Source organism: Ceratotherium simum, chromosome 4 (genome assembly GCF_057802395.1).
Source record: "Ceratotherium simum simum isolate JZ-2026a chromosome 4, ASM5780239v1, whole genome shotgun sequence".
In the NCBI taxonomy this organism is placed as follows: domain Eukaryota; kingdom Metazoa; phylum Chordata; class Mammalia; order Perissodactyla; family Rhinocerotidae; genus Ceratotherium; species Ceratotherium simum.
Genome location: NC_141903.1, coordinates 51,165,021 through 51,192,745, shown reverse-complemented (window position 1 = coordinate 51,192,745; position 27,725 = coordinate 51,165,021). Strand labels below are relative to the sequence as shown.

Genomic DNA, 27,725 nt, shown 5'->3' with positions numbered 1-27,725 from the left:
CCTCTCTTCCTCCTCCAACTTTGCATTCTCCTTCCAGTACCGCTATTGGCAGAGCGTAATGCAGAGCCAGCTGGCAAAGCAGAAATGGGGTGGGCAGAGTCCCAGTGCCAGCATCGCAAAGCTGAATATAGAAAAGAGCGTTTGGAATATAGAGACAAAAAGTTAATAAATGGCATAACAAGGATGCCTCCTAGCTCTTTCAAAAGCTTATGGGAAAAATAGATTTTTATTTTCCTAAAGCAAAATATGTCATTCAAATTTGTTCAAAAAGATAATTCTAGGGAAGGAAGGATTGGTAATCAATTTCTTAAGAAGCACTGGTTCAGTATTTACAGTTTCAAGTTTTTTATTTCTGATTTTCAGGAAAATAAGTTTACTCAACAAGCCAATTTTGCCCCCAAACATAAACTCTCTCAAAAAAAAATTCTTTCATCAATAAAAAAGATCCTGAAATTTGAAATAGCATCGTTAGAATTCAATGACAACTATGTCAATGACAACTATGTCAATGACAACTATTAAAATAGAACTGTATCTCAATTAGTATTGAGTTTTCATGTGAGTAAAGGACTCTTAAAAAGTGGCTAAAGTATGAATAGATATTTATTTCTCTTATGTAAATAAAGCCCAAGAGAGGCACTCCAGAGCTTATATGGTGGCTTCAACATTATCAGGGACTCAAGTCCATCCAGGTCTCTCCTCTGCCACATCAAGTGTTACACGAATGTAATCTGGTCCACGATGGCTGCTAGAGCTCCATTCATCGCATCCATGTGCTAAGCATCAGTATGAAGGAAGAGAAGAGGAGCAGATTGTGCCTCCACTTTTCAAGAAGAGTTCTTATAAGTCCCACACAATACTTCACTAGCTGCAAAGGAGCCCACAGACTTTTAGCTGGGAAATCATGTGCCCAGCTAAAAATTGGGGCTCTGTTAATATGCAGGAGTTGGGCAGAATAACTATTGGTAAGGAACTAGTTGTCTCTGCCAGACTCTGGGAGGGATATTACTTCATCAGTCATAAGCCTTGGTATGAATGAGTCTATCAGCTCCTTTTAGAAAGTGAGATTTCATAGGTAAGGAAGACTGCAGAGTATATGAGGGCATGAGCAGGGGAGAGTAGAGGCTGCTGAGGGGGGTGGATACAGGATATTAAAGACAAATCTCTTCTATTTTACAATTTTGCTTGGAGCCAGCATCAGCCCCATCTTTCTTTTTTATTCATTTGTCGATTTAAAGAGTTTGGATTCTATACTAACAAGGAACAGATCATGTATCACATGTTTATTTAGTTTCAAAAGACTAAATTATTTTTTAAAAAATGTAATCATTTTGGTTGTGTTCTTTCCCCTCTTTTATAGAGAAACGCCTTCTAATGGCAAGATGGGTTTTAGGTTTCCACGGTTATTACACTCGTCTTTGTAAGTTTGTCTCTCCCTTCCCATGAACCCCAAAGGGCGTGGAAAAATGGCATCATATTGATAAAACATGGTGCCTTCCAAGACATTCTTTAAATATCCTGTGTGCAAATATGGTCAAAATGAATAATTCAGGCCAGTTGGAGTGAACATTTCTCTACGGATGCCTGGGGTGAAACTGGCTGGCTTTGCAAAATGGTTCTCTTTATAAACTAGCAACATTGCTTTATGACGTGTCTGGGTGACGGGCCAATTTCTTAAGTGATTTAAGTTTATGTATTTAGTATTTTCCAGCACTTTTGCTTTTAGAACCAACTTATAGGGTAGAGCAGCTGACCACGCTGTGCCTTGTCACATTGCCTTAGCAGAATCACTGGCGGAAACATCATAAATTTCTCCATTAGACACTTCAGTTCCCAAAAATTTTACTCGCTTCTAACTACCTCATCTTTCATACTTGGACATCTTTAATCACAATAAGACAAATTTCAAGAGGACATTGGAGGAAGAAAGAGATGATAGAAAAAGAAAAGATGTGAAGATTCAGTGGAAATTTTATGACGCTTTGTCACGCACGCTAGGGAGAAAATACTAGTAGAACACAAACTCTGTGTGCATAAAGATCCATCCATCTCCTAATGAAAATAGTAAAGTGGCTGCAAACTGAACACCATCCACCCTATTTGGGCAGCCTTAACTTTCACCCTGCACCCATTATAACACCCCAATTTCCCCTCACCCATCCCCACCCCTGGCTAGTAACATAGATTTTTTCTTAAGGAAGTTGGTGAATCAGGAAAAGGATCTGTATTGCACGTTGTGTAGGGAAAAACTTCATCTAGAAAACCACTTACAGCAAAATAAAATGATCCTTTTCACTTAAGAAAAAACGCTGTCTTCAGTGGCCCCAATCTCTCTCTCCTGCTTTTTCCAGCTCAGAGGTTTCTCTTCTTCTGCACCCTCGTCCCCTCCTCCCTTTTGCCTCTTCCTTCTCCTCAAGGGGAGCCTAAAGGCTGGAGCTTAGTTACCTTCCCGGGGGGCATATGAATTGTATATTAAAACAGGGATAAAAACTAAAGAGAAGAAGCTCTGCCCGTGGAATTTTAGGCAGAATGAATAATGGAAAGAGCTGCATATTGGAGCCAAAGAGAGCTGGAATTGATCCCCAGTTCTGTCATTTAGAAACTGACTGTCTTGGACAAGTTACTTGTCTTTTCTGAGTCACAGTTTCTTCATTTATAAAATTGAAATAATAATACCTGCTTCATAATCGTTTGAGAATTAAAAGAAATTATGTATATAAAAATTAGTATAGTACCTGATGCATAGTTAGCATTCAATAAATATTAGTTCTCTTACCTTGTCATAAGGGGGATGGAGGAGTTGTTGAGGCAAGTCACGGGCTTTCTCAGTATTCTAACCTGCTGGGAGTAGTGTATGTGTGTGTGTGTGTGTGTGTGTGTGTGTATGTGTTTGTGAGAGAGAGAGAGAGAGGGAGATTGAGAGCAAGTTTAGGGGAAGTAAGGTTATTTGACTGCATTGATTTTTCCAAACTGTCTTAAGAAGAAGTACTTTTGGTGTCTGCAACTTCCTGGTATCAAGGAAAATGAGAAACTAAAACAGCAGATCCTTGGTGAACAAAAAATCAGAACCAATGAAGCAGAGTGGTATGGGGGGTTATTTCACGCATGTGCTGATAAAAACCTAGTGAAATGATTTTACTGCAGTCCTTGTATTCTCTAGGTCCACTTTCTGTTTTGGACGGTGCTGACCAAGTGATACATTTTTTTTCTCTAAGTTTCATTTTCTGTGCAGGCCACTCTGTTTGGGGCCAACACATTCTTCTGTCACATGTGTTAATATCACTGTCTTAGGATCCGTCGAAATGAAGAATAACTTCCTTTTCTGTGCCAGACCTTGTTTGATAGTCTTCATGGCAAAGATTCAGACCTTCCTTGGCACCAAAATACAGGAACTGGGCACAGATCTCAGAATTCTTTTTGTCCCTTATCAAACGTAGTGCCCAAACAGTGTTTTGATATGACCAGCACGGCTGTCCTGGCTCTGCCTGAACTCAAGTGTCTGCCGCGGTCGGCAGAGTCCAGCCTCAGATCAGGTGCTGCTCCCTCTTTGACTGGGAGTGGATGCTACAGAGCCTCTAATCCAGATCCACGTCATTCTTCAGGAAATGAAGACGGTCCTAAGAATTCTGCAAATAATCCTCCTTGGGGCTAGATTGTAGACCGGGGGTGAAACTGACCCACGCATTTATTTCCCCAAGGTAAAAACTCCTTAGGCTTCTGCCTATAATGAGATCTTATCAGCCCTTTCTTCTGGTTGGTTTGAGAAAACCATTGGCCATGTTTTTATAAAAAATATTTGGAAGATAGATGATAGATAGATAATATCTATATATAGATACACATCTATATAAAACAAGAAAGTAAGCATGATAGCTATAAAAAGAGTATCAAGCAAAGTCTGAGCATCTTCATCCCAGGGAAGCTCTGCAGATATCCCACCAGGAAGGGCGTAGGCCTGAGTTTCATTCTTGGCTTGACAGTTATGGCCACAATTTATTAATACTCCATTCCTATAATAAAGAAAATTGCATACCTGGTAGCTTATGAGAATTGTATCCACCTCTGAGGGTTTTCTTGATAATCCTCATAATATTCACTATTGAATTACTTCTTCTGCAGGAGTTCTTAACCTGAGGCCCATGGACCCTCAAGAAATCTGGCTTATTACTATATCTCAAGTGAAATATATATCACAACCAAAAATATTTTATAAATTATTTCAATAAAATTAGTTTTACTTTTAATAGTAAGAATTTTATTTTTTGCCTTTAAAATCATTATTCTGAGAAGAGATCCATAGGCTTCAAAGAACTGTCGAAGGGATCCATGGTACTAAAAGTTAAGAATCCCTAAGGTAGTGGAAGAAGGTCTTTTTACATGATCTGCGGTTTTATTAATCTAATTTTCACAGTTCTTGGTTCCCTCTTCCATGATCTCACCACCATGCCTCTGTTGGTTTGTGCCATATGTCTCTATGATATGCTGTAATTGTCGATCTTTCTTTGAGCAGAACACTACTTTCAATATGGTCACGGTGCAATTCATAATGGAAATTTTCTTCATAGTTATTTTAAAATTTACTGAACAAATCCTATATGCTAGTTACTATGCTAGCTAAAGAGGATACTAGGTCAAAAAAAAAAAAATCACTGATCTTTATCAATTTACAATCTAAAAGGTATGTGTGTGTGTGTGTGTGTGTGTGTGTGTGTGTGTGTGTGTTTAATAACTTCTTGATTTATGTTTCCTCCGCAGATCTTGGAGGCATCTGAGGTTTAATGGAGACTTTCCAGCATTCCAGACTGCTGCCCTGCAATGAAGCTCTGAGTCACGATCTTTGGGTCTAAGGTACTGGCAACAATGTGGAACCCCAGGACAGCCAACCTGACTAACCTTCCCTCTAAGCAGAAGCCCAAAATGAGTCTGGCCTGAAATCACAGCAAGCACTAGAGAAGGACTTCTTTGTTAATGGAAAGAGGAAAGAAGAAAAAGATTTCCAGCAAATTGCAACAGACTTTCCACCATTCTAAAGAACCCACCTTCCTTATCAATCAAGCCGTCCTATCTAGTAACTCCCATTCTAGACTTTTGCCAGGAACAGGGCATGTCAATCCTGGTGAAAATATCAAGACAAACCCTCAGAAAAATAGACCTGGAACTGTGACACTCTCAAAACGGTCCAGTAGGAGAACAATGTCGGAAAGCCAGTCCAGCCCCCCTGTGATCCCGTCCCGCAGGCCTGGATTCCGGGTATGCTATATCTGTGGCCGAGAATTTGGGTCCCAATCACTTGCCATTCATGAGCCCCAGTGCTTGGAGAAGTGGCATATTGAAAACAGCAAGTTGCCCAAGCACCTGAGGAGGCCTGAACCCTCCAAACCACAGCCTCTCCGTGGCAGCGGGTCCTACAATCTTCAAGCAGCGAATGAGGCAGCGTTTCAGAGTTCCCAGTCTCAGCTGCTGCCCTGCGAATCCTGTGGCCGCACATTCTTGCCAGATCGTCTTCTTGTTCACCAGAGAAGCTGCAAGCCAAGGGGTGAGGGGCCCAGATCACCAAACCCCAACAGATCTGATGATCTTCCTGGTTTCAAGAAAGCTTCCAGCATCCCAGCCCGACCAAGGACTCTCATCTGCTACATCTGTGGTAGGGAATTTGGCACCCTGTCCCTTCCTATTCATGAGCCCAAATGCCTGGAAAAGTGGAAAATAGAAAATGACCAGCTCCCCAGGGAGCTCCGCCGCCCATTCCCACAGAAGCCTCAGCCTCTTCCAACTGGACAGTCCGGTCAAGAGGGGCCAAGTCAAGCTCAGCTTGTGCCCTGCCCAAACTGTAGCCGGACCTTTGCCCCTGACCGCCTTCTGGTACACCAGAGAAGTTGTAAAGCTCAACCCAGTGGGTCAACAGTTCAGAATTTGACCTTAGGAAGTAAAGGTGGCCTAAAAGAGTCCGCTAATTCTAAGCAGCAAAGGCACATGGCAGCACCCGCTGTGACTGAAAAGGTAATTCACGCCACTTGAGATGCACTGGGTAGACCTGGGGGTACATTCTGCCTCCAGGGGAATGAGAGAAAACTGTCTGCAGAATCAGCTGCCTCAGCCCCTAGGATGGTTTCTTTCAATACATTATTTCTGCCTCAATGCGTCCCATCCACGTTGACCACCTGTCGGACTCCAGGGGCTATATCTCTGTTGACAAAGTAAATATAAGAACATCCTTGCCTGGTGGGTTCATAGTCCTCTTCCATTCTGCTGCCTAAAAGTAAGAGAGATAGACTTCTTTCTTCCCTGATCCCTCATACCAATAATCCTTGGGAGAGACTGTTATTTGAAAATGAGTCATTAATGCTGTGTCTACATTACAGAGATATAATTCCTATTCCAACAGCCAATATTTATTACCAGTTTATTTTAGTCATCTACCTTAGGAATTCATTTTTGGCAATGCTGGGTTATGCTGAGTTTATCTTACTAAAATAGAATCTGTGTCAAAAACCCCAAATGACTTTAGCAATAATTAAACACTGGAGCACTTACAGAAATAGACATGCTCTGCAAATACGGCATGTTTTCTTTCAACAATTACATGATTGTAGTATGTGGGGAATTAACCCCCGTGTAGACTCTGAAGCAACTAAGTGTGTGTTCATGGTTCTGAGAAGCGCTCAATTCCTGCTCCGTGTTTGGGTTAGACACCGGGCCCTGACCCCTGACTTGGGCAACTGTAGATAAGCATGACCCCAGGGGTCCCCAACCTGTATGGTGAAGTGTTGTTGGGCCTTTACCTGAAGTTTCACCATCAGCCAGGATTGGGGAAGGATGCTTATGGAGATGGCTACCTGCAAGAGAGGCATGATCTATGTTCTTGGTCCTGCCATTAAGCCAGGGGAGTGGAAGTGCTGTCTTGTACAGAATGTCAAATTGTGAGAAATAGGAAGTGCTCACAGTCTTTTCTCTATGGCTTACTACTTAAGATGCTCCACCTGCAGGGATTCTTTAAATGAACTGTTTTCGAGAAACTAAGGTTACTGAAGCTATGGTAAGAGATTAGACCAGAGGGATGGACTGTGGGAAGGCATCCTTTATTTTTAATCCAATTTTTTTCTTTTTTATTGCATTATTTTGGCAAATGTCTATTACTTTTTCCTAACTTCCATGTTTAAAATGAAATACTTATGGACTTACTGGTTTGGAAGATTCCAAGACAATGATCCTAAAGCTGAAGAATCAGACTAACAGCTGCTGGGCAAGTTTTCCAATGAACATTGAAGAAAGAACGGCTAGTTTCTTTGCCGAAGGAAAACCCAAACTCTTAAGTGTGGCATGGGCTGCAGGCTGGTCTCATAAACATGATCTGTTTTTCCCATCTTCTGGCTGTTGCTTTTCTTCCAAAACGTGTGGGGTCTGGATTCAGAGAGGAAAAGAATCCGTGTCTCAGGGCCACAAATGAGAAACTCCGTGAGTGTTCTGACTTACAGGCCTGTTTCCTGATTGTATGCATTTACTTCAAATGTTCTCATTGCAGATCTCCAGATAGGGAGGAGTGTGGTCAGGATTCTTGTGCTTGTTGTTGTAACACATACTTTGTGCTCCCCAGAGTGGAGCCAACAGGCTGAGCACAGCGTGTTCTCACTCAGTCACGACCGCTAAAAGAGGCTGGCCTGGGCCCACGGCTTCACAAGAAGACACCTCCTGATCCACCCAGTCATCTGGAGGGGAGAATGTCAGAAGGAGAGGCCAGAGATGGCCCTCAATGACTCGAGCATTTCGATCAGAGTAGGGGGAGTCCATCAGAACCAGGGCATCTAGAGGACATGGCTATGTCAGGGTACAGCCAACCCTGCTCCAGACCTGAGAAGGCATGTGTCAGTGAGAAACTGGCGCTCACTGCTGTCAGATGTGTGCTGGCCCGTTTGGGGACCACACAGGCTTCAGTGGAGGGCATAGGAGGGTCATCCAACATAGGGTGCCTTTAGCTGCCAGATTTAAAGCAAGCTTGGGTTAATTAAAATGGAGGAAACTCCTAGGCTTCAGAGAGGCATAAGAGCTCTTGAAGCAATGGACTTTATTCCTCCTCTAGAAAAGGCATTTGCCAGTCCATAGTGCTTTCAGCAGAAACCCTTTCCTGGTAGCGTAATTTTCTCTTTAGGTAGTGATTTGATCTTGTCTGTTGCTCTTTTTTCTTTCTTTGTGTCATTTAAAATTTAGATAGTACAGTGAATCATCCATTTTCCATAAAGAGCACTGCCCTATGTATTATTAGCTCTCAGAGTTTCGTCTGCCTGTGGTGGCCGACTCTTGGCTGACTACAATGCACACTCATTCTTTTTACAATTCAGATGTTTGCTTCATGTCTTCTCTTGTCAATTAGAACAATTTCCCTCTAGAATCCTCATTCTGACTTCAGATTAGAATCAGTGATCTTGCCTAACGTTCTCAGGAGGCTCAATCTTGTCATGTATTCAGGTGAGAAAAATATTTTCAGAACCATGATCATAGTGCTTGGAAAACAATTCACTCCGGTTGGGCGACAATGACTGTTTTGCTGGCAGAGCGAATTACCCTCCTCTCGGAATGTTCCTCCAACATAGATTGGCGCAGGTCCCTTATGACACAGATGCTCCTGTTGCCCTTCAATCAAATCTAAACACAAACAGACGCCTTTAAGACAAGTTCTCCTCCAAGACCCTGTGGGGGTGGGGGGGGAGGGCAGGGGGCTGGAAGCTTTTTACTTTAGCTCTGCTTTGCCTTCTAACCACTGGATGGGCTTGAACTGTCCTGTTGTTTCTCATTCAAAATATAGAGCTGAATTCACTCTTTCTGATCTCACAGGGAAGTTGTGAAGGATGCTAAGCCGTATTTCAGAGGAATAAAACCGTTGGTGTGGATTTTTATTTAAAAGGTGTGACTGCCCTGGAGTTATTGCTCTCCCACTATATGGCGTCACGAGCAGAATCGCACTCCCTTTCTTTCCTCTAAAAGAAGGGAAGCCTGAATAAGAAATATCCAGTTTAGCAAGATTTTTAAAGTGGCGTCAATTTCAGATAAAATTTTGATGCATGATATGGAAAACCATATATTATCATTTTAAATTTTAATATTGCATTTATTTTATGAGATCCTTTGAGGTCTATTTTCGTAAGCAATTTCCTAAGTGATGCTGAGAGGTACAATAATAGAGGTCATTACTGCTCCTTATTTTAATATGAGTGAATAAATTTTAATATTTGCATTTAATATTTGGAAAAATATTACCCTTTCTAGAAGGTGAGAGTATTTCATTCTTTGACTTTAGGCCCTTTCTGGCTAATTGGAACACAGATTGACAGAGTTAATTAAATATAACTACAAACCAAAATGAAGCCTTTATCTAATTACCTTTTATTAGTTAGATAATGCTTGGGGTTATTTTCTTAGGATTTTGCTTTTAACATGTGAAACACTGTTCCTAAAAATCCTTTACTATATTACAAAATAGACATTCTTTTTCTTTATGGAAACTATCTTTTCTATAAATGATTGCTTCTCTGAATGTAGTTTTAAGCTAACTCTGGTCTCCTAGATGCTAAGATTTAAGCTAAAAATCCCATCAGACGCATCTCTAGCATCTGGTGCTGCCATCTGGTGTTTTCTTTTAAAGTAATATCTTCTACACTACAAAAATGTTCTTGCCTTTCTCTTTGTGTTACCTCCAAACGTGTTTGAGAAGATGCCTTTAAAATACCAACTCTAGTTATTTAGGTCTACAATTATATATTTGGTTTAATATTATAAATGCTGTTCCATGGCTAATTATTTCATTCTCTAAAGGCGAAACTCTCAGTGGCAAGGTCACAATCAGAAAGATCCAGAAAGGCAGGAGGGATGTTCTCATATTGTAAATGTTGCATGTGTGCCTGTGTATCTATTGGGTAAGAATTATTTGGAGTTTATTAGGAGGCATGGAAGAAAGAGAACTAACTTTTATTGAGAGCCCTTATGATTTCAGCCCTTTATACACATGATCTCATTTTATTCTTCATAGTATTACTGTAAAACAGATATTATTTTCCCCACTTTCCAGGTGGGGAAACTGAAGTTAAGCAACTTGCCCAAAGTCACATAGTGGGTTTGGTAGTGAGTGTCAGAGCCAGATATACCTATTTCCAAAGACCCATCTTTTCATGTCACTAAGAGAGAGGCATATGTGTGATACAAAAAGGGTATGGCTGCCCTGCTGGGCTGTGAGTGTTAAGTAGGACAAAGACAACAGAATTTAGTTCATTCAACAAATATTTATTGTTAGGCGTTGGACTAAGTACTAAATATAGAGTCATAAAATAGATAGACACTGTTCTTGATTTCATGGGTTTTTAGTTTATAAAGGAAATTTTATGAAATATGAAATTTCAAATTGTAATATGACAGTGTCTAATGGCGGGAGTGGACATTCAGGATCTTGGTTAGCAAAAACCTCTGGGAGGAAGTAACGTTTCAGCTGAGAGATGAAAGGTGTGAAAGCATTAGCTGAGAGCAAAGATGTAGGGGAAGGAAATGGCAGGAAGAGGAGACCTTTTGGCCAAAGGTAGCGTGTGTGAAGGCTGTGAGGTAAGAAAGATCTTAAAATGGGACTAAAAAGTCCACAGAAAAGTGGCCAGAGCCTAATGAAGGAGGGGACAGGCACACAAGATGAGACTGTAGAAACAGCATAGTTCCCTTGAGCTGCCCAGTGGATGTGGGGACATCAGTTGTTTGGCTCTTGCAGAATGCAGGCTAGAGCTGATGATGGCTTGGCCTAGGGTGTTGGTAGCAGAGATGGAGATAAGGTATAATGGGCAGAAATTGGTGATAGTTGGGATGTGGAGGGGTGAAGAAGGGGGTCAGGACAACTCCCAGATTTCTAGCTTGAACAATTGTACTAGTTGTGCCATTTTCTAAGATGGGGAAGACCTGAGAAAGGGTAGGCTCTTAGGGGTCAAGATCAATAGTTCCATTTTAGACACATCAAATTCAAAATGCTTGTGAGATATCTTAGTGAGTAGGTCAGCCTTAATATATAAGTCTGAATCTCAAAAGAGAAGATTAATGTGGGATATACATTTGTACATTAGTAATATATATTTAAAGTCATCAGAATGAGTATAGGGTTAGGAAATTAGAGCCAGGGCTGATCCCTGAAGCATTACAATATTTAGGGGTTAGAGGAGAAGGAGCTGGGGGATGGGTGCCTGGAGACATTGGAGAAATTACTAGAGAGTATGGTGCCGTGGAAGCTGCAATCAGAGAAAACGGCAAGAATGAGAGTGCGGAAAACAGCGTGGGATGCTGAGAGTCTGGGTAGAACAAGGGCCCAAAAAATATCTCTTTGATATGGCAATGTGGATTTAGTTTGATAGTCTTGGAAAGAACACATTCAGTATAGTGGTGGGGGTTGTAGAGTGTGTGGATGATAAAGATATGATGTGTTTTGAGAAGTTTGGCTTTGAAAACTAGGAGAAAAATAATGGATAGGCTGGAAATAGAGATATTTGGTTAAGAGAGATTTCTTTAAAAGATGGGAGCTTCTAGACTATATTTGAATGTTTAGGATCGTGATCCAGTGGAGAGAGGGAGATTGAAGAAGCTGGAGAGGAGATAAGGGCAAGTGGGGGAGAAATGGGCACCAGAGGGTGGGATCCCAGCTTGTTCAGAGGGAGGAATTTGATAGGAAGGGACATTTCTCCATTTCAGGAGGACGTTGAATGCAAGTGAAGGCAAGTTTGTAGTTTGCAAGTGGGAAGATGAAAGAGCTACAATCTGTTAGCTTATCTCTTATGTTTTCTCAATGAAATACCAAGCAAGCTTATCCGATGAGAAAGAGAGAGGTATAAAAAGAGAGAAAAAGGTTACTTTTAAGAGTCTACTTAGTCCTTCGTCTCTTTATGCCTTCAGTTAAGCTGTGTTCCTGAAATCAAGACTAAGGATTCTAGAATCATTTGCCTCTATGATTCCCAAGCACAAGAATGATTTGGAACCCTTTGGAAGTGGTAGATAAAACATTCAGTGGGATCCTTCTGAGGGTTCTTACCCTTATAATCCTCTTCAGTGGTCCTACTTTACCTCTTCAGCTGAGCTGATGTCATGAAAACCAGCCTTGACCTCACAAACAGTCCCCTGATGATGCTGATAGCTGCACTACTCATGTTCAACTCCCTGTGCCATTTCTTCACCTTTCCTTGGTGCCAACCATGCCTGCACATCAGGGCAGCATTCTAAGATCCCACCGCTCTCAGATGTAAGAAGCGCAACTTTAAGGTAACAGGACCAGTTCTCTTCTGCACTGTGGCTCTAGAAGCCAACCCGAAAGCATCTGTGTGTGTGTACTGCATGTGTGGATTACGTGTGTGTTGAGGGTGGGGGGACTTATGAATTTTAGAGCAACAGCATTACCACTGAAGTCGATGTATAGCTTCCTAATATAAACACTTGAATGAAAATACTCATTTGTACAAATTACAGTCTAACGTAATTATTTTTAAAAATCAGCCTCAAATTATAATTTTATATCACATATCCCCAGTGAGAGAGACCATAATAGATACAGCCACCTCTCCCAGAGCCCAAAGACCAAAGTAAAAATAGGTGGTCAGGGACCAGCCCAGTGGCGTAGTGGTTAAGTTCACGCATTCCGCTTTGGCGGCCCAGGGTTCGCCAGTTCGGATCCTGGGCGCGGACCTACTCACCACTCCTCAAGCCATGCTGAAGCAGCATCCCACATAAAAGAACTAGAAGGACCTACAACTAGGATATACAACTGTGTACTGGGGCTTTGCAGGGAGAAAAGAAAAAGAGCAAGATTGGCAACAGATGTTAGCTCAGGGCCAATCTTCCTCAAAAAAAAAAAATAAATAGGTGGTCATTGCATTGGTGCTCCAACATGGGGCTTTCTGCTTCTCTAGAAAGAGAAATACTGATTATAACCTCTGTGAGAGGAGAAGATCACATATTATAAATTCAAATATTATTCAGACCTAAAATGACAAAACTATAACACACCATACTCTCAAAGAATTAGTCTAGCTTAAATGATTTCCTATGTCTTCATAAGCCCGTTTTTCCATCACCCCCATCTCCCTGCTTCCAGCCCCAAACACACAGACATCCATATTTTCTAATGATAGATGCTTAGAAATCTTTGTGTGATCATTGAATGGGTATACATAGTTCTTAGAAATCTGAATTCCAAGGTCAACAGCTAACATCTCTCCCAAAATTCTTAGAACTTCACCAAAGGCAGTGCAACACAACTTTGAAGGAGTTCTTATTGAAACAGAGTCTCCCTGCTAATATGAGACACAAGTTCAGCTTTATGAATATGTGGAGCATTGAGAGAGTTTGACTTAGGACTCCATCTCTCGCTTTCCCTTTATATTGTATAATTCACCTCCTTCTTACATCCATTGTCTCTTTCAAATTTTGACCTCTATGAGGCTGTTTTACATGTAAAGAAATGTCCTGCAAATTGAAGAAGGGCCTAATAAATCCAGGTACTCAATAATTTTTCAATATTCCTGCTCCAAGCACCATCCCTGAGGCCATGATCCTGTCATTTAAAGTCCTCAAGCAACTCTCACATCCCAGGCTACCTTTGTTTAAGCAGAGAAGGTGAAATCATAATGGTATCACTGGTCCCAACCTAAAGGTTCAGGAAATCAAGGCAGAGGGAGAGAGAGAGGATAGGGAGGAACTGGGATCAACAACTCTGATAAGGAAAGGGAAAAAAAAATTGTCTCCCAAGGTTCGAATTCTTTCTGGCCTATCCAAGGGGATACCTTTCTTTTCATTGGAAAACTTCTTTCTTTGGCCTTCACGCTGAGCTGGGGGCCCTTTAGCATAAATTGTAGACGAATCAGGCATATGTGTCTGCATTCGTCGAATCAGGAAATAACCCAACTTCCAAGTTCCAGGTCAGGTAGCATCTACACTTTTCTTTATTTCTCTCTAACTGTAGAAGCTGGAAAAACTGAGTGGCTGTCTCAGTTTGTGGGTTTTTCCTGTCTTGGCCCCATTCCTCCCTTGCTGCTTCATTTTATCCTATGACCTGGAAGCCATCTGACTACAAGGGTGGTCAAACTGAAGAGCACAAAAACCAGATACAGGGGACATCCTCCATCCATTTTCTTCAAGGAAAGTCATTCTTGACAAGAATTTAGCAAGAGATTTAATCAAACACTTCACCTTCCAACCAATATCCTTCTAAGGGATCAGGGAAAAAAGCAGTTTTATCTCAAATGTGAAAAAAACTTCAGCTAAGAAACTGTATTTGTTTCAGGAACAGACTGTAACGTGGAATTCATTCTTTGACTTACATTTTTCAGCCTTGTATCTCAGGGTAAGCAATTAAATAACTAAAATGCCAAATTACCAACTAAAACATAGGTACCTGAAGATACTTGAATATTAACAACATTTCCAAATGAGTAGCCAAGTCTTTCTTATTGTTAAAAGGAGCGAAACAAAACTCCAAATCATAAGTAACAGACTCTCTCTAATAGTTGGCCAATAGACAGGCTGGATTGGAAAATTCCTTACGTGGCATCCAGTGATTTCCAAAAACAATTTAATTTCAAATAACGATCCTTCCAGATGTGACATTTGGGTAGAATTGTTTGAAAACACCACAAGTAAATGTGACATACCAGTGGTTTCTAGACAATCAAACTCTGCAATTGTTGAAGTTTGAGACTGAACTATGCAGTTACTCCTATATATTAAAATGCTATTTATACTGTATCTGCATGTGTAGGACATGCCTGGGGGGATGGAAACTTAATTATATACATTCAGTCTCAGTCAAGTGTGTTAAAATTGTGTTTTAAATGGCCACAGGCAAAATTCTGACTTTGGGAAATGAGTCTTTGGTGACCTGGCCTCACGTTCTGATCTTTTCCTTTCAGCACATTCTGCACCCTCCCTGCCCTTACCAACCCCCATTTCTTGATATTGTTGGAAAGGGTTTGGGAGAATCTGATAAAATCCTTCATAGAAAAATCTCCCTCATAGGACTATTTGCATTTTGAAAGAAGATAGTGGAGAGGGCAGTTTTAACCGAAGGAATGAACTCTTGAGGTAGTCGAGAGAGCAGAAGTAGGAATTTTGCTGGTTTCTCTCCAATCCCACCAAATGGCTGACTCTCTGGACATATAAGACGGAGTATGATACTCTGCTGACCACTGGTGGCCTTATCCCTCATGTTTCTAGAAGCCATTGGAATCAGACAGACCTGGAATCAGATAATAGATGCACAATGAAATCACATATCTTTGAGCAAATTACATAACTTCCCCCAGCCTCAGTTCCCCCAATGTGAGAGGTTGAAATGAGAGAACACCTACAAAGGACCTGAGATGGCAGCTGAAAAATGGTCATTTGTCAGCTACTCCCTGCCCCCTTCACAGTGGCAGTGCCTGAAGACCCCCTGTCTGAGTGAAAACGAGCTTTACCACTTACTAATCACTCTGTGCCTTGGTTTCCTGCTTTGGAAAATGGGGGTACTGAGTCTTTCCCAGAGGATTATTATGAGAATTATTTGGATAAAGCATGTTAAGTGCTTAGTATGGTGTCTGGCACTTAGAAAGTGCTGGATAATTGTCAGCTGCTACTCAGTTGGACATTTTCAATATTGGAATATTCACAAGAATTTCTAAGAGAGGTTTTACTGATTTCCTCAAGTATGGGAGAAAAAAACTTCCCCTCTTATTCCCCCATCCAAACTTTCTGCATTCTATGGTATGCCCTGTGCTCTTACCACAGACATCTCAATTATTTGGCCTAATGCAAGGGATCAGGAGAATGGAAAATCTAAAATAGTAGCTAAGGCTCAAATTCTTCATATTTAATTTTGTCTTTTGGGAAGAGGAAGACTGACTGACAGAATGACACCCATTCAAACAGCTGCACAGTCACATAACAAGACCCTCAGACCCTGGCAGGACAGGCCCTGTTTTTGACAGGCTGAGATTCAGCTGGGAGTGAGGGTAACAAAAAATCCTCCAGCAAGCAAATGACTTGAGAATTACGCATGGTTACTGTGCCTATGTGGTCTTGGAAGCCAGTCTCATCCCTCAAAGTAGGAGCTTCTTTTGCTTAAGGATAGGCTTCAAGCCTCCTGTCAAGTTCTGTTGTAATTGCCTAAGTGCTTAAATTCAAAGAGAACAGGGAATTTTCAGTGTGACAATCTCTAATGTATCACTGTACACTTTTTTTCTAAAATGCCTCCCCTACCACCTGGCAAGCTTTTTAAATCCCATAGTCAGAGACTCAGTCCTTTGACTCAAAGCACTGACTGTATAGAAGATCCCAGCTAAAACGCAAAGATTCCCTAGATAGGTAACAAGCCTTTTTTAGCCACTGGCACGTTAATGCAAATTAACCATAAGTTTGGCTCATTTTTTGGAAATGAGATATAAGGCAAATACCTTTTGTCGGGGAGATATGTGGGGAGAAGAGGTGGGGAAAATAGGCTGCTCAGAGTCACAAACTCAGATGCTTTCAGGGGTTGAGCAGGCTGCGTATAGGGCAACAGGGACTGGTGGAGTCTGTAGTATCGTGGAAAGTAAGTCCCTTCTAAAGATATTCACATTTAAAGCTTTCAAGAACATTGTGCTGGTCAAGTAACACATGCCTGTCTGTTGGCTGAAGTGGCCTTTGGTCCATCAGTTTACAATCTGAGATCCAGAGTAGGAAGCAGAGGGGAGATAGTTCTAGGGGTAGCCTGGGTGACAGGCTGTCAAGAGGACAGCCTGGGTCAGAGGGACTCATGAAGGGACCCACATAGTTGTGTGATAGTTGTGTGCAGGAACCACTGGCATGCACACTTCATGTCTGAGCATAGAGGAACTCACCCCAGCTGCCAACCACCATTTGGGAGTCTCCAGAACAAGGAGGGCATTCTTGTGGGTCAGACCTCTGGGAGCCAAACCTTCTAAGAATTTTACAGGGCCACAAAAAGTCCAGGATCCTAGAGAGCTTCCACATCTGGAGAGTAGTTTTCAGAACTAATCAGTCCGAATTCAAACATATCAGTGGGCAGAGAAGTCAAGAAAATGCTTCCCCCACGCAACAGGGCCCTTTCTCACTCTGCCCCTGTTTCTTGAGTAATTTCAGGTGGAATAGGCTCTGTGCATGCCAAAGAGGGATCTGCCAACCCGACTTATTGCCTTCGAGAAAGAGCTTAGGAAAAAGTAAAAAATATTTCCCAAATAAATGTGGTGAGTTAAGTGTGGTTATTCCCACCGTTAGGGCCGGTTCCTGGTTCTGTACCTAGCACAGTGTCTGGCACACTGCCCGGAACCAGAAAATTCTTCCTGAGCAACGGTATCTGGGGTACAATTGAATCACCTCCTGAGAGACAGCCCTTTCCTCCAGATGCGTTTCCATTTAGTGCAGCTCTCATCTCCCGAAGCAGTCTCAGCTGGATCCTCAGCAGATGTCTCTGGTTTCTTTCTACTCACAAGGCAGCTTGAGCATCAATATTTAGAATCTCATTGCTTTATTGGCTTTTGTGAAGTTGAAAAATATCTGATTAAACCCAGATATTTTCAGACTGGCCATACTGAGCTCGTTACCCGTCACGCTCCATTTAAGAAACAAAGTACATCAACATATAGGGCCGGTTCTGGGCCAGGGCCTGAGACAGGATAAGAATTGTCATGTGTATCTCTCCCATGGCACCATTTTTTAATTTTGCGTCTTGTGACTTGGATCATTACAGATTAATGATCACAACCAGATGGTTTGAAAGTGTCTTAGGGGGGACACCTTTTTTTAATTTACTCAAAGTTGTGGTTCGGGCCAACGGGAACCATTCCCTTTCAGGATGCTCTCTTACCTCTGGGTTCCTTGATTTCTCTTTGACTCTTAGGTTACTGAATGTCCCCAAATGAACATAGGGCATATGGCTGTTTCGATGCAGGGATGTTATGATGCAAACCTAAAAAAAAAAAGGACTCTTAAATTTTCTACATTTTTTGCTGTTTGTATCCAAGTAATGTGCAAAGCATGTTACTTGAGGGAAAGAGCCAGGCATTTCATTTCATTTGCATACATATTTGGTAATAAAAAAGACATCTTTTACATTTTGATATGGTTGCTTTGGCACAGCCCCACTAAAATGGCCTCCTCAAAAAGAACAGGCCAACTGCTTCAATGACAGCAAATAAATCCAGCTACCTCCTGCCTTCCGAGGTGCGAACGTGGGGGGCTTCCTCTGTTCCCTGGTAGCAGATAGGTAATTGTGTTTGTGACCTTCTAGAGCGAAAGCTCTCAGCTTTCTCTTTCTTGCTTAGGGGAGTGAGCCTAAAGATGATGATTACAGGCTGGAGGGACGTCAAGGGCAAAGCCGAGGAAAATGTAAAGGAATGAATAGTTTGAGGCAAAGGGAGACTTTCAGTATCCCTGAAATCAACTGAGGAAAGCAATTGACTTTATATGTCTTTTGTGCACACGCTTACACACACACACACACACACACACACACACATTAAAGGACCTTGAAGTTTATTTTACTGGAAGATGAGAAACTGGTGTCTGTTATGTTTCAAACAGACCAGATGCCATGCACATAGCACAGAGGGAAAGCCCTGCTTTTAAGCTATCCATTTCTGCTGCAGGGCTCAGGCCCTGACACTCTAGAATTGGACTTTTCTGGTTGAAATTGTATGTGAATGGATTTGCTCTCTAGTGTACTTTCTCTGGCAAAATTTTTGATGTCCTGGAAAAAAAATTTTTCTAATTTTCTTTCTTCAGTTATCTCCTATAGCATTTTTTTCTTTTTTCAACTGGAGGATGTCTTGGGAGACAAATTAAAGGGTTTACGATCTAGATCACTTAAAAATATTCTCTAGGTCTTGGCAAAAGTCACTCTAAAATACATTATTTGATTCTGGAATTTCATCTGAAAATGTGTGTTGCTGACTTTGAACTTACCGCATTGCATGAGCACAGTAATGTAAAAACACTCCACTAAACTAGGTCCACATGAGTGGTTTCTAATCAGTTTTATTGAGGAATAATATACAAACAATAAACTGCATTCATTAAACATGTGCAATTCAATGAGTTTTGACAGTTTTTTGTTTTTTGTTTTTTTGTGAGGAAGATCAGCCCTGAGCTAACACCCGTGTTAATCCTCCTCTTTTTGCTGAGGAAGACCGGCTCTGAGCTAACATCTATTGCCAATCCTCCTCATTTTTTTTCCCCAAAGCCCCACTAGATAGTTATATGTCATAGTTGCACATCCTTCTAGTTGCTGTATGTGGGACGCGGCCTCAGCATGGCCGGAGAAGCCGTGCGTCGGTGCGCGCCCAGGATCCGAACTCGGCCGCCAGTAGCGGAGCGCGAGCACTTAACCGCTAAGCCACGTGGCCGGCCCTTGATAGTTTTATATACCTGTTATAACACCACCATAATCAAGATACAGAACATTTTCATCATCCCCAAAGATTCTTGATACCCTTTATTCCTCCTTTCACCTCCAGCTTCTGAGCAACCCCTGATTTGATTTTTAACCACTATGGCTCAGTTTGGATTTTCTATAAATGAAATTAGGCAGTAATGTACTGTTTTCTGTCTGGCTTCTTTCAGCACAATTCTGAGTTTCAACCATGTTGGTGCAAGTAGCAGTAGTTCTTTTGTCTTGCTGAGTAATAGTCCATTGAATGGCAGTATCATACTTTGTTTATCTATTCATGGACGTTTCCAGTTGCATTAGTGTCTTTATTATCACTTAAGAGTGCTGTCTACTTCAGCGCAGGCAGAACCAGTTTGTATTTCTTTAATATGGAAGAAGCAAGGTGTTTTAGTATATGAAAATTATAAATTGTCCCATCTGGCCCATTCCTTGATCTGATTCTGTCTCAAAGCGATTAAGTCCTCATCCGTGCACTCGGGTCTCAACACGATCAAGACAGTTTTCATTACTGCCCTCTCTCTGCCTGGCTCCCACAACAACACAATGGCCGATGCAGCTCTCTTGGCATAGAAAGTGCTTGCTTCTAGTACTGTCTGTCAAATCCTTATCCAGCTACTGAAACATGGCCAGCTTCTAACGATAGGAGAATGGAATCTGGGGTCAGGACCAAGTTGGGAAGATGGGGAGACACTTAGAAAAGGCACCAACCTTTGACTGCATTCTCTCGGTCTGACCATTCGTGTTTCAGTCCTATATTGAACAGACTAATCCTTGCTTTCACACTTCCTTTCATCGGTCTTTTCGCTATGGGCTTTAAAGATTTCATGTTAATTTACTTCAGTAATATTAAATAGTTGTTGAAAAGGTCATGTTGTCTGGCAGTTTGCTTGAGGGAGTTCTCCCCTCATCAGTACAGTTCTACTCATTTGACAAAACCAATTCAAATATCACTCACTTCTCTGGCTTCCCGTCAAAACTCTTCCCTTTCTTCCTACTTCAGGCTCCCATGGCTCTATGTCTTCCTATCACGGCACTTATAAATTTTGCCTTCTAATTAGCAGTTTACATGCTTGTCTCCATTACTAACGAAAACTAAGGATTGGGGAGCCCCATAACCTCCACCATGCTGAGGGTGTTACACTCAATTAAATTTTTGTTGCTGGAACGAGTAGATGAATAAAGTCACGGAGGCAGCAAAGTTGAGGACTGTGGCCTCTAGCTTGGGGAATGGTGTTGAGTTTGGTGTGGCTAGCAGACTTGTTTCACGGGGCTAAAGTTGGCCATGAATGAAGTCAGTATAAAATGTTTGGCCTTTATTCTGTAGCCATGGAGAACCACAGAAATTCCTGGTATCATGTCAGACAGGCTAAGTTTGCGTAAAACAGAGTCAAGTGCAGGGGGCTGTGGGGCCGGTTAGGAGGCTGAAAATTATATGGTGATTTGTCAGTCCAGCCACAATGGGCAACACAGGACCCAAGGGATGGTTCAGTCCATCCATTCCCCAAGTTATCTTTTTGGCTGCCACTCAACATAAGATGGCTAACACCATACAGCCCCATTTAGTTATTTGTGAATTCGTGTTTTGGCTAATGCATCCAAGCCAGGAAAACAAGCCTGAACAAAATTTAAATATATGAAAGAGCTATATTTAAATTGTCTTATGGTGGAAACAGACTCAAGCTGAATCCTGTTCTCAAATTATTTTTCCAGGCCTTTGTTACTGCTTTTTAAAGTAATGGGGCAGAATTCTAGGACTTCAATTAAGTTGCATCATACAAGCATTTAACCGAAATATAGTCAACTTTAAACAGTTGACAAAATAAAATAGTATTATTGCAATAATGTAATTTAAGATATTGTAAATATTTTCATTTTGTGTTGTACTTTTATTTTACACTATGCAAAGCTGTATTCATTCCTAATATTAATTCTAGTTCCAATTACTAATTTATTACAATACTAAACTGTATTGTATACAAAGCCTTGAATATCATCTTTATTATTATTATTATTTTTGTGTGTGTGAGGGAGATCAGCCCTGAGCTAACATCCGTGTTAATCCTCCTCTTTTTGCTGAGGAAGACCAGCTCTGAGCTAACATCTACTGCCAATCCTCCTCCTTTTATTCCCCAAAGCCCCAGTAGATAGTTGTATGTCATAGTTGCACATCCTTCTAGTTGCTGCATGTGGGACGCGGCCTCAGCATGGCCGGAGAAGCCGTGCGTCAGTGCGTGCCCAGGATCCGAACCCGGGCTGCCAGTAGCGGAGCGCACGCACTTAACTGCTAAGCCACAGGGCTGGCCCTTGAATATCATCTTTTATCAATTATTAAAGGAGTTTTCAGAAAGTAATTTGGGCTCCACTCGATTTTTCCTTTTAGGACTGATTTTCTTTCCTAATCTCTGCTTAAGTTTTGACTGTGGAGTTGATATTCTTTTTTATTATTTTGTTATTCTTACGAAAATGACACAAGTTCACTACAAAAATTCAAACTATTAGGAAAATATAAAAATTACCCCAACCTCCCCTTAGTTTGACCTTAGCAAATATCACTCCAGACATCTCTCTATATACATAAACATATATAAATAAATAGACATGCAGATTGTTTCATTGAAGTGTGATCATCATATCCAAGTTATTGTTAATAGAGATATTATATTTAATTTTACTTGAATTTGAAAAAAAGAAACCAAAGTGAAACTGATATTGCTGAACTACAGAAAAATATATCTTCACTAAAAGAATATTAGTTTCTAAAAGGACCCACTAACATTAAAAAACAAAGATAAATTATTAAAAGATTTAAAAAATTTTTTTAACTCTATGTTTTAATATCACACTGACTTAATTGACTGTTTGCCATGAAAGGTGAGGAATTTAGTATCATTAACATCTTTCCCCTGCCAGTTTTTGATAATTAACTATTTTTATTTGTCAAAGTGGGTTCTTTTTATATTCTCTTCTCTAACCATAATTTCTCTAGTCGTTTTGTCTTAGTTTTATGTTTAAATGAATTAATTCCCAGTCTTATAGTCACGGCTTCAATATTTCTGAGCTTTTCTGTTGTTGTTTCCTCCTTTGATTGCTTATATTTTGCTAATTAATGTTTTTCAAAGGGGATGGGAAGTAGAGTGACCATATAATTTGTTGACTAAACAGGGACACTTTAGAGAGTAAAGGAAGGAGCTATTAATACTCAGTCAAGACAATGGATATAACAGGGACTGCTCTAGGCAAAGCAGGATTTAAGATCACTGAGAAGCCAGAGGTGGTGTGTTTCATAAGTTCTTGCATGCTTCAACTCACTACTTTTTGACACATTTAAATGGTGCCAAATGGCTCCTTACACAAAGGAGCATCTATTTGAAGAAAAAGTTTGGCTCTGGCTAAAGGCCAACAACTCACTTCCTGGGGCTAATGGATGGGTTTTAGGGAGTCCACCAATTTTTTGAAATCATACCCATAATTCTGTATACATGTACATTTTTCTGGAGCGATAACCATAGCAGTCATTAGATTTTCAAAGGGATCTATTGCCCCATAAATATTACTTGCTAATTTCTACTTCACAACAAATCTCCAAAAAGCTACATCCTTGGTTCATGATCTCCTAACTCTCTTGTAAATAATATCGCACAACTATAATTTCACACTATTATTACTTAGTTTTTATTGTGGGTTAATATAAGAAATGAACAAATAAAGAGTGTTTCTGAACTTTTATAAAACTTCTAGTAATGACTTCTGTTTTAATTTTTAATATTTCTTTCATTAAGATTCATGCAACAGTATTTAGTGCTAGGAATATTTTTTCCTTCTTGCTAATTTTTATGCTTCCTTCCATAAGCTCTATTAGCTATTGAGTTGTGTCATTCACCGTGGTTTCCTTTCAGCCTGAACTACCAGGGAGGTCATTGAGAGCTATTTGAAGCTATTTGAAATAGGTATCCTAGTCTAGATTTTCTAGAACTATGTCTATTCCTCTTCCATCAATATCTCTCTTGAGGTTCTCCACCAAACCACCCTTTTTTCTTGGTCTTAATCTTTTCTTTTCCCTTTCCTTTAATGGTGATATTACACCTACTCATTTTAAATTGTAAAAGTGAGTAGATACATGAGAGGTCATCTACACTGATTAGGAGAAAAGTTGTTAAATGTCTACTTCCCTTTGCTTTGCACAGTCCTGGCCTATAAGATTGAACATGAGGTGTTCCTGACAGAGAAAAGACATTAACAAAAAGAAAAAAAAAAGCCGCCTGGAAAATAAAACAATAATTCCAATAGTGGCCAGCAAAACGATTGAAAACATATGAAAGTTAGTGGATTCAAGTTAAAAGAAAAACACACTTATGAAAACTTTCCCTGAAGTGTTCAAGTGCTCTGTCTATATCCAACCTAAATACACTTTCCCGGGAAACTGAAAGAACAAAAGCAAAATTGTGATGAGCCTTAATAAACTTTTGTGCATAGGGGCATGTAGTTGACAGTTCATTTAGGAAGTTTAGGAAACAGTTTACACCTGAAATAACACTTATGTAGATTCAGAGATTAATTTTTTAAGAAATCTTTTACCCTGATGTTAAAAAAGTAATGTCTCACCCCCAAAATACTATCTGAAATATTGACAGGAAAACTGTTGATCTAATCCTTTGCTCTGCAGAAACATTAGACTTAAGTGCTTCCTCTTTGCCTTCTTTTGATTAAGCTTTCCTGGAGTTGGCTGGCCCTGTTAAGGCCCCATGTAGACGAGCCCCCTGGGCAGACCTTCACTGCCCCTGCCTTGCTCTGTTATGCCATGTCACATTAGCACATTAGTGAAGAAGGGGCCTTCTGCCCTTTCTGCCAGGGCTATGGTCTCTTCTTCCTGTTCCTCCTCTCCATCCCCCACACATCCACTTTCATCTGAAAACACTAGAGAAAGAGGCTGAAAAGTAACACCTTGGCAGTTGGGGTAGTGGCAGTAACCACAAGTTGGCGATTGTTCAGCTTTCTCTGGAAGTTTGAGACTGACAATTGTGAAATTAATGAAAAATAAAAGAGATTCTCTTATCTCTGTTCAGACCCTGGGGATGCATTTTTCTCTTCAGCTGTGTCTGGGTTGCTTGCACTTCCCTAGAGCATGGCTTAGGAGTAAGATGCTCAAAACCTAAGAATACGGAGCGTGTTGCAGGTTCATCTGCAGTTCAACCACAAATACATAGCATGGAACAAGCTTTGGAAAATATAATATAGAACATCTTAGCCTTTTTATGGTATTAATTTTCTCCCACATCTCTTTAAGTTATTTTGTGTGTGTCTTCTGGCCTCTGTGTCTGCTTGTTTTCTTCTAATTTTTCCTTTCAAAGAAACCTGCTGACAATGTGATATGAATGTCCTCATTTAGGACCCATGCCATTTATTTCGCTTATATGCTTGGTTAAATACTGGATTTTGCTTATTCTTTCCATATGGAATTTTAATAAATTCATTATTATCAAAGTAAAAAAAATAACCTCTCGTTTTTAAACTAAAAACCTGCACTTAATTAATCTTTCAAGTAAATAAACATGTGAAAAATAGTAAGGAACTTTTGGATATTTTGAAAATTATTGCTTCTGCTTTACCCTTTCTCTTAGGTATTGAATTCCTCAAGTATTTTTGAAGTTACTTTTCAAGTGTTAAAGACCCTGTTCCATGGCTAATAACAAGGAAGGATAAACAACTATAGTTATTTTGATGAATGTAGTCTATTGGCATAATTTAGCATAGAATAATAGAATAAAAATATTCTACCTCAAATAATGTGCTTTTTTAAAAACTTGGATCATCCAGAGGGTAACTCTATTTTCCATTTTGCTTGGTCCGTATTCATTGCGGATTTACCCATCTAGAGTCTTTTTCGGCTTGAGTATGCAGAAATCATAAATATGTTTCCTTCTGACTTTGATCTTGCTCTGTGCCCTTCCCATTGCAGGTGTAAACCCCCAATAGTCTTAGCTAAAAGTAGGCAGATTCTAAAACCTTCACACATTCTGCCATATTTTATTTCCCCAAAGGTGACCACACCACCAGCTTAATTTTTTTCTGCTTTCATGCCATTCAGTGCTACTTAAGAACATGTTGAAAAAGGTCATTTAATTTCATTGAAATTTCTTGCAGTTCAACTTAACCAGGTCTTTTCCGTTATTCGATGAGTATTCTTCCATAACTGAATCATTATTACATTCCCTGCAGTGCCTAATTCCCATATTTACGCTATTCTCTTGCCCAGAATTTGAATCTCTTCATTCTCTGAAGATCACTTTGCCCCCTCCTTAGAAGACTGAATTTATCTTATGTGAGCTCCACTTATGCCTCGCTTCTCCACACCAACCTTTCTCCAACTTCATCTGTTTCATCTTCCCTTTCCTAAGAGGCATTATAACATCTTCAGTCACACCCTTGATCCCATCTCCTCCTGCCTCCTCGGAGATGTTATTCTATTGATTATCCATTTTCCCTTCAGCCTGCAGTCTCTCTCTCTGCCCAAGACACTCCTATCCTGAAAACAACCACAAAACAAATCTGTCTTCAACTCTGCTTATCTCTCAAATTTCCTTTCTGCAAATTTTTTGAAAGTGTATTCCTTTTCTCTTCAACCTAATCTTTAACTCCTAACAATTTAGTTTTATCCTTATCACTCCATTGGAACTAAACTCGCATAAGTCACTGGTATATAATCTACTGGTAACCAAATCGAATGGCCTTCCTCAACCACCTCAACCACTCTCTGTAGCATTTGACAGCGTTGATGACACTATCTTTCTGGAAACCAGAAGTGTTTCCAGAATCCTGATTGGAGTCTTTTGTCCCCATGCTGTTTCTTTGACTGAAAACTTGAACCTTTATTTCGTTGGCTGCAATTTCCCTTGCCCAATTTCCTTATTGTAGATATTCTCCCAGGAATTTTTCTCCATATACTCTCTATAAACTCCTTTTCTGAAATTTTTATGGTTATAAACATCTCTTTTGTGTGAATAGCTCTGAAACCCACTAATCCTGAATTACAAGCCTCTATTTCCTGTTTTGGCTGGACTTACTCATATTTAAATTCTACTAGTATGTCAAAGACAACAGGTCCAGAATAGAATCCATTTATTTCTCCTTCTCCAACCTGTATTTTTCTATTTCCCCCCTTCAGTTAATGACATCACTATCTCTCCTGTTACCTAGAATAAAACATTGGTATTCCCTTGGACCCATGATTTCCTTACTCTCAGAGCCATGAATGCTCAAACCCTCATAGGTATGTGCCCTGCTAGCCCTTTTAGATACATTGCAGCCAGACTTACATTCCTTAAGTGTGATTATAAATTATTCCCCTGCCTAACAACTTCCTATCCCTTACAAAACAAAATCCAGACCTTAGCATGGCATTCATGGTTGTTCACAGCATGGCTGCAGCCTACCTGTCTGATTCTAGTTCTCAATGCTACACTGAACACAAGGCAGGCTGAGTTATTTGCTATTCTCTGTACTCACCTTCAGATTCCTGCCCTGAGGCTTTGCTCAAGCTGTTTCCCCAGTCTCCAATATCCTTCTCCACTCCCACCCCCCCGGTTCTTGGGCTCTAAATTCTACTCGTTCTTCAAATGCTACCTCCTTAAAGCTTTCTTTGATCTTCACAACTGGAAGAAACATTTCCAACCTCTGAATTTCAATTAAATTTTGCTAATATAGCCAAACTAGCTTTCATTTGCTTAGTGTTTAGGTGAAATTTTTTTCCTGTCCTTTTACTTGTAATCTATCTGTGTCTTTATGTTCATAAAATGCATTTCATGTAAACAACATGTAATTGGGTCTTGGTTTTTTCTCTATTCTGTCAATCCATTCCTTTTAGTTGTGTTCTTTAGTCCGTTTATATTTACTGCAATTATTGATATGTTTAGATTTAGGTCTACGAGCTTGGTGTTTTAATTCTATCTCTATTATTTATTTTTTTGGTCCTCTATTCCTCCTTTCCTATCTTTCTTTGGGGAGTGGTTAACTCATCAATTTTTTTTAATAGTCTATCTCCCCTAGTTATGCCTCTTTTCATGACTTTGTGCTTTAGTGGTTACTATAGTGATTGAAATATGCATCTTTATCACGTCACATTCTATGTTTAAAGAATTACTTCAAGAAAGATCTAAGAATTCTATGACAATCTATTTCCAATTTTTAGCCCTCACTGTTTGTGCTCTTGTTTACTATAACTTTACATTTATATGCTATAAACTCCATACTCTTTTATTACTATTTTTCTTCAAAGAGCCCATAGTCTAAAGAGATTTTGTCA

The 27,725-nt window shown here is 40.3% G+C and overlaps 1 protein-coding gene across 1 annotated transcript in view; it reads left to right on the top strand.

The window, feature by feature from the left end:
• The first annotated feature begins 4,786 nt into the window (after positions 1-4,786).
• The window catches only part of LOC101392842 (zinc finger protein 474), a 28,806-nt gene continuing 5,867 nt past the window's right edge, over positions 4,787-27,725 (top strand). Inside the window, exon 1 of the mRNA XM_004420272.3 lies at positions 4,787-6,000. Coding sequence (XP_004420329.2) covers positions 4,969-6,000 — 1,032 coding nt within the window. The 5' untranslated portion in view covers positions 4,787-4,968. The remainder of the gene's footprint in view (positions 6,001-27,725) is intronic.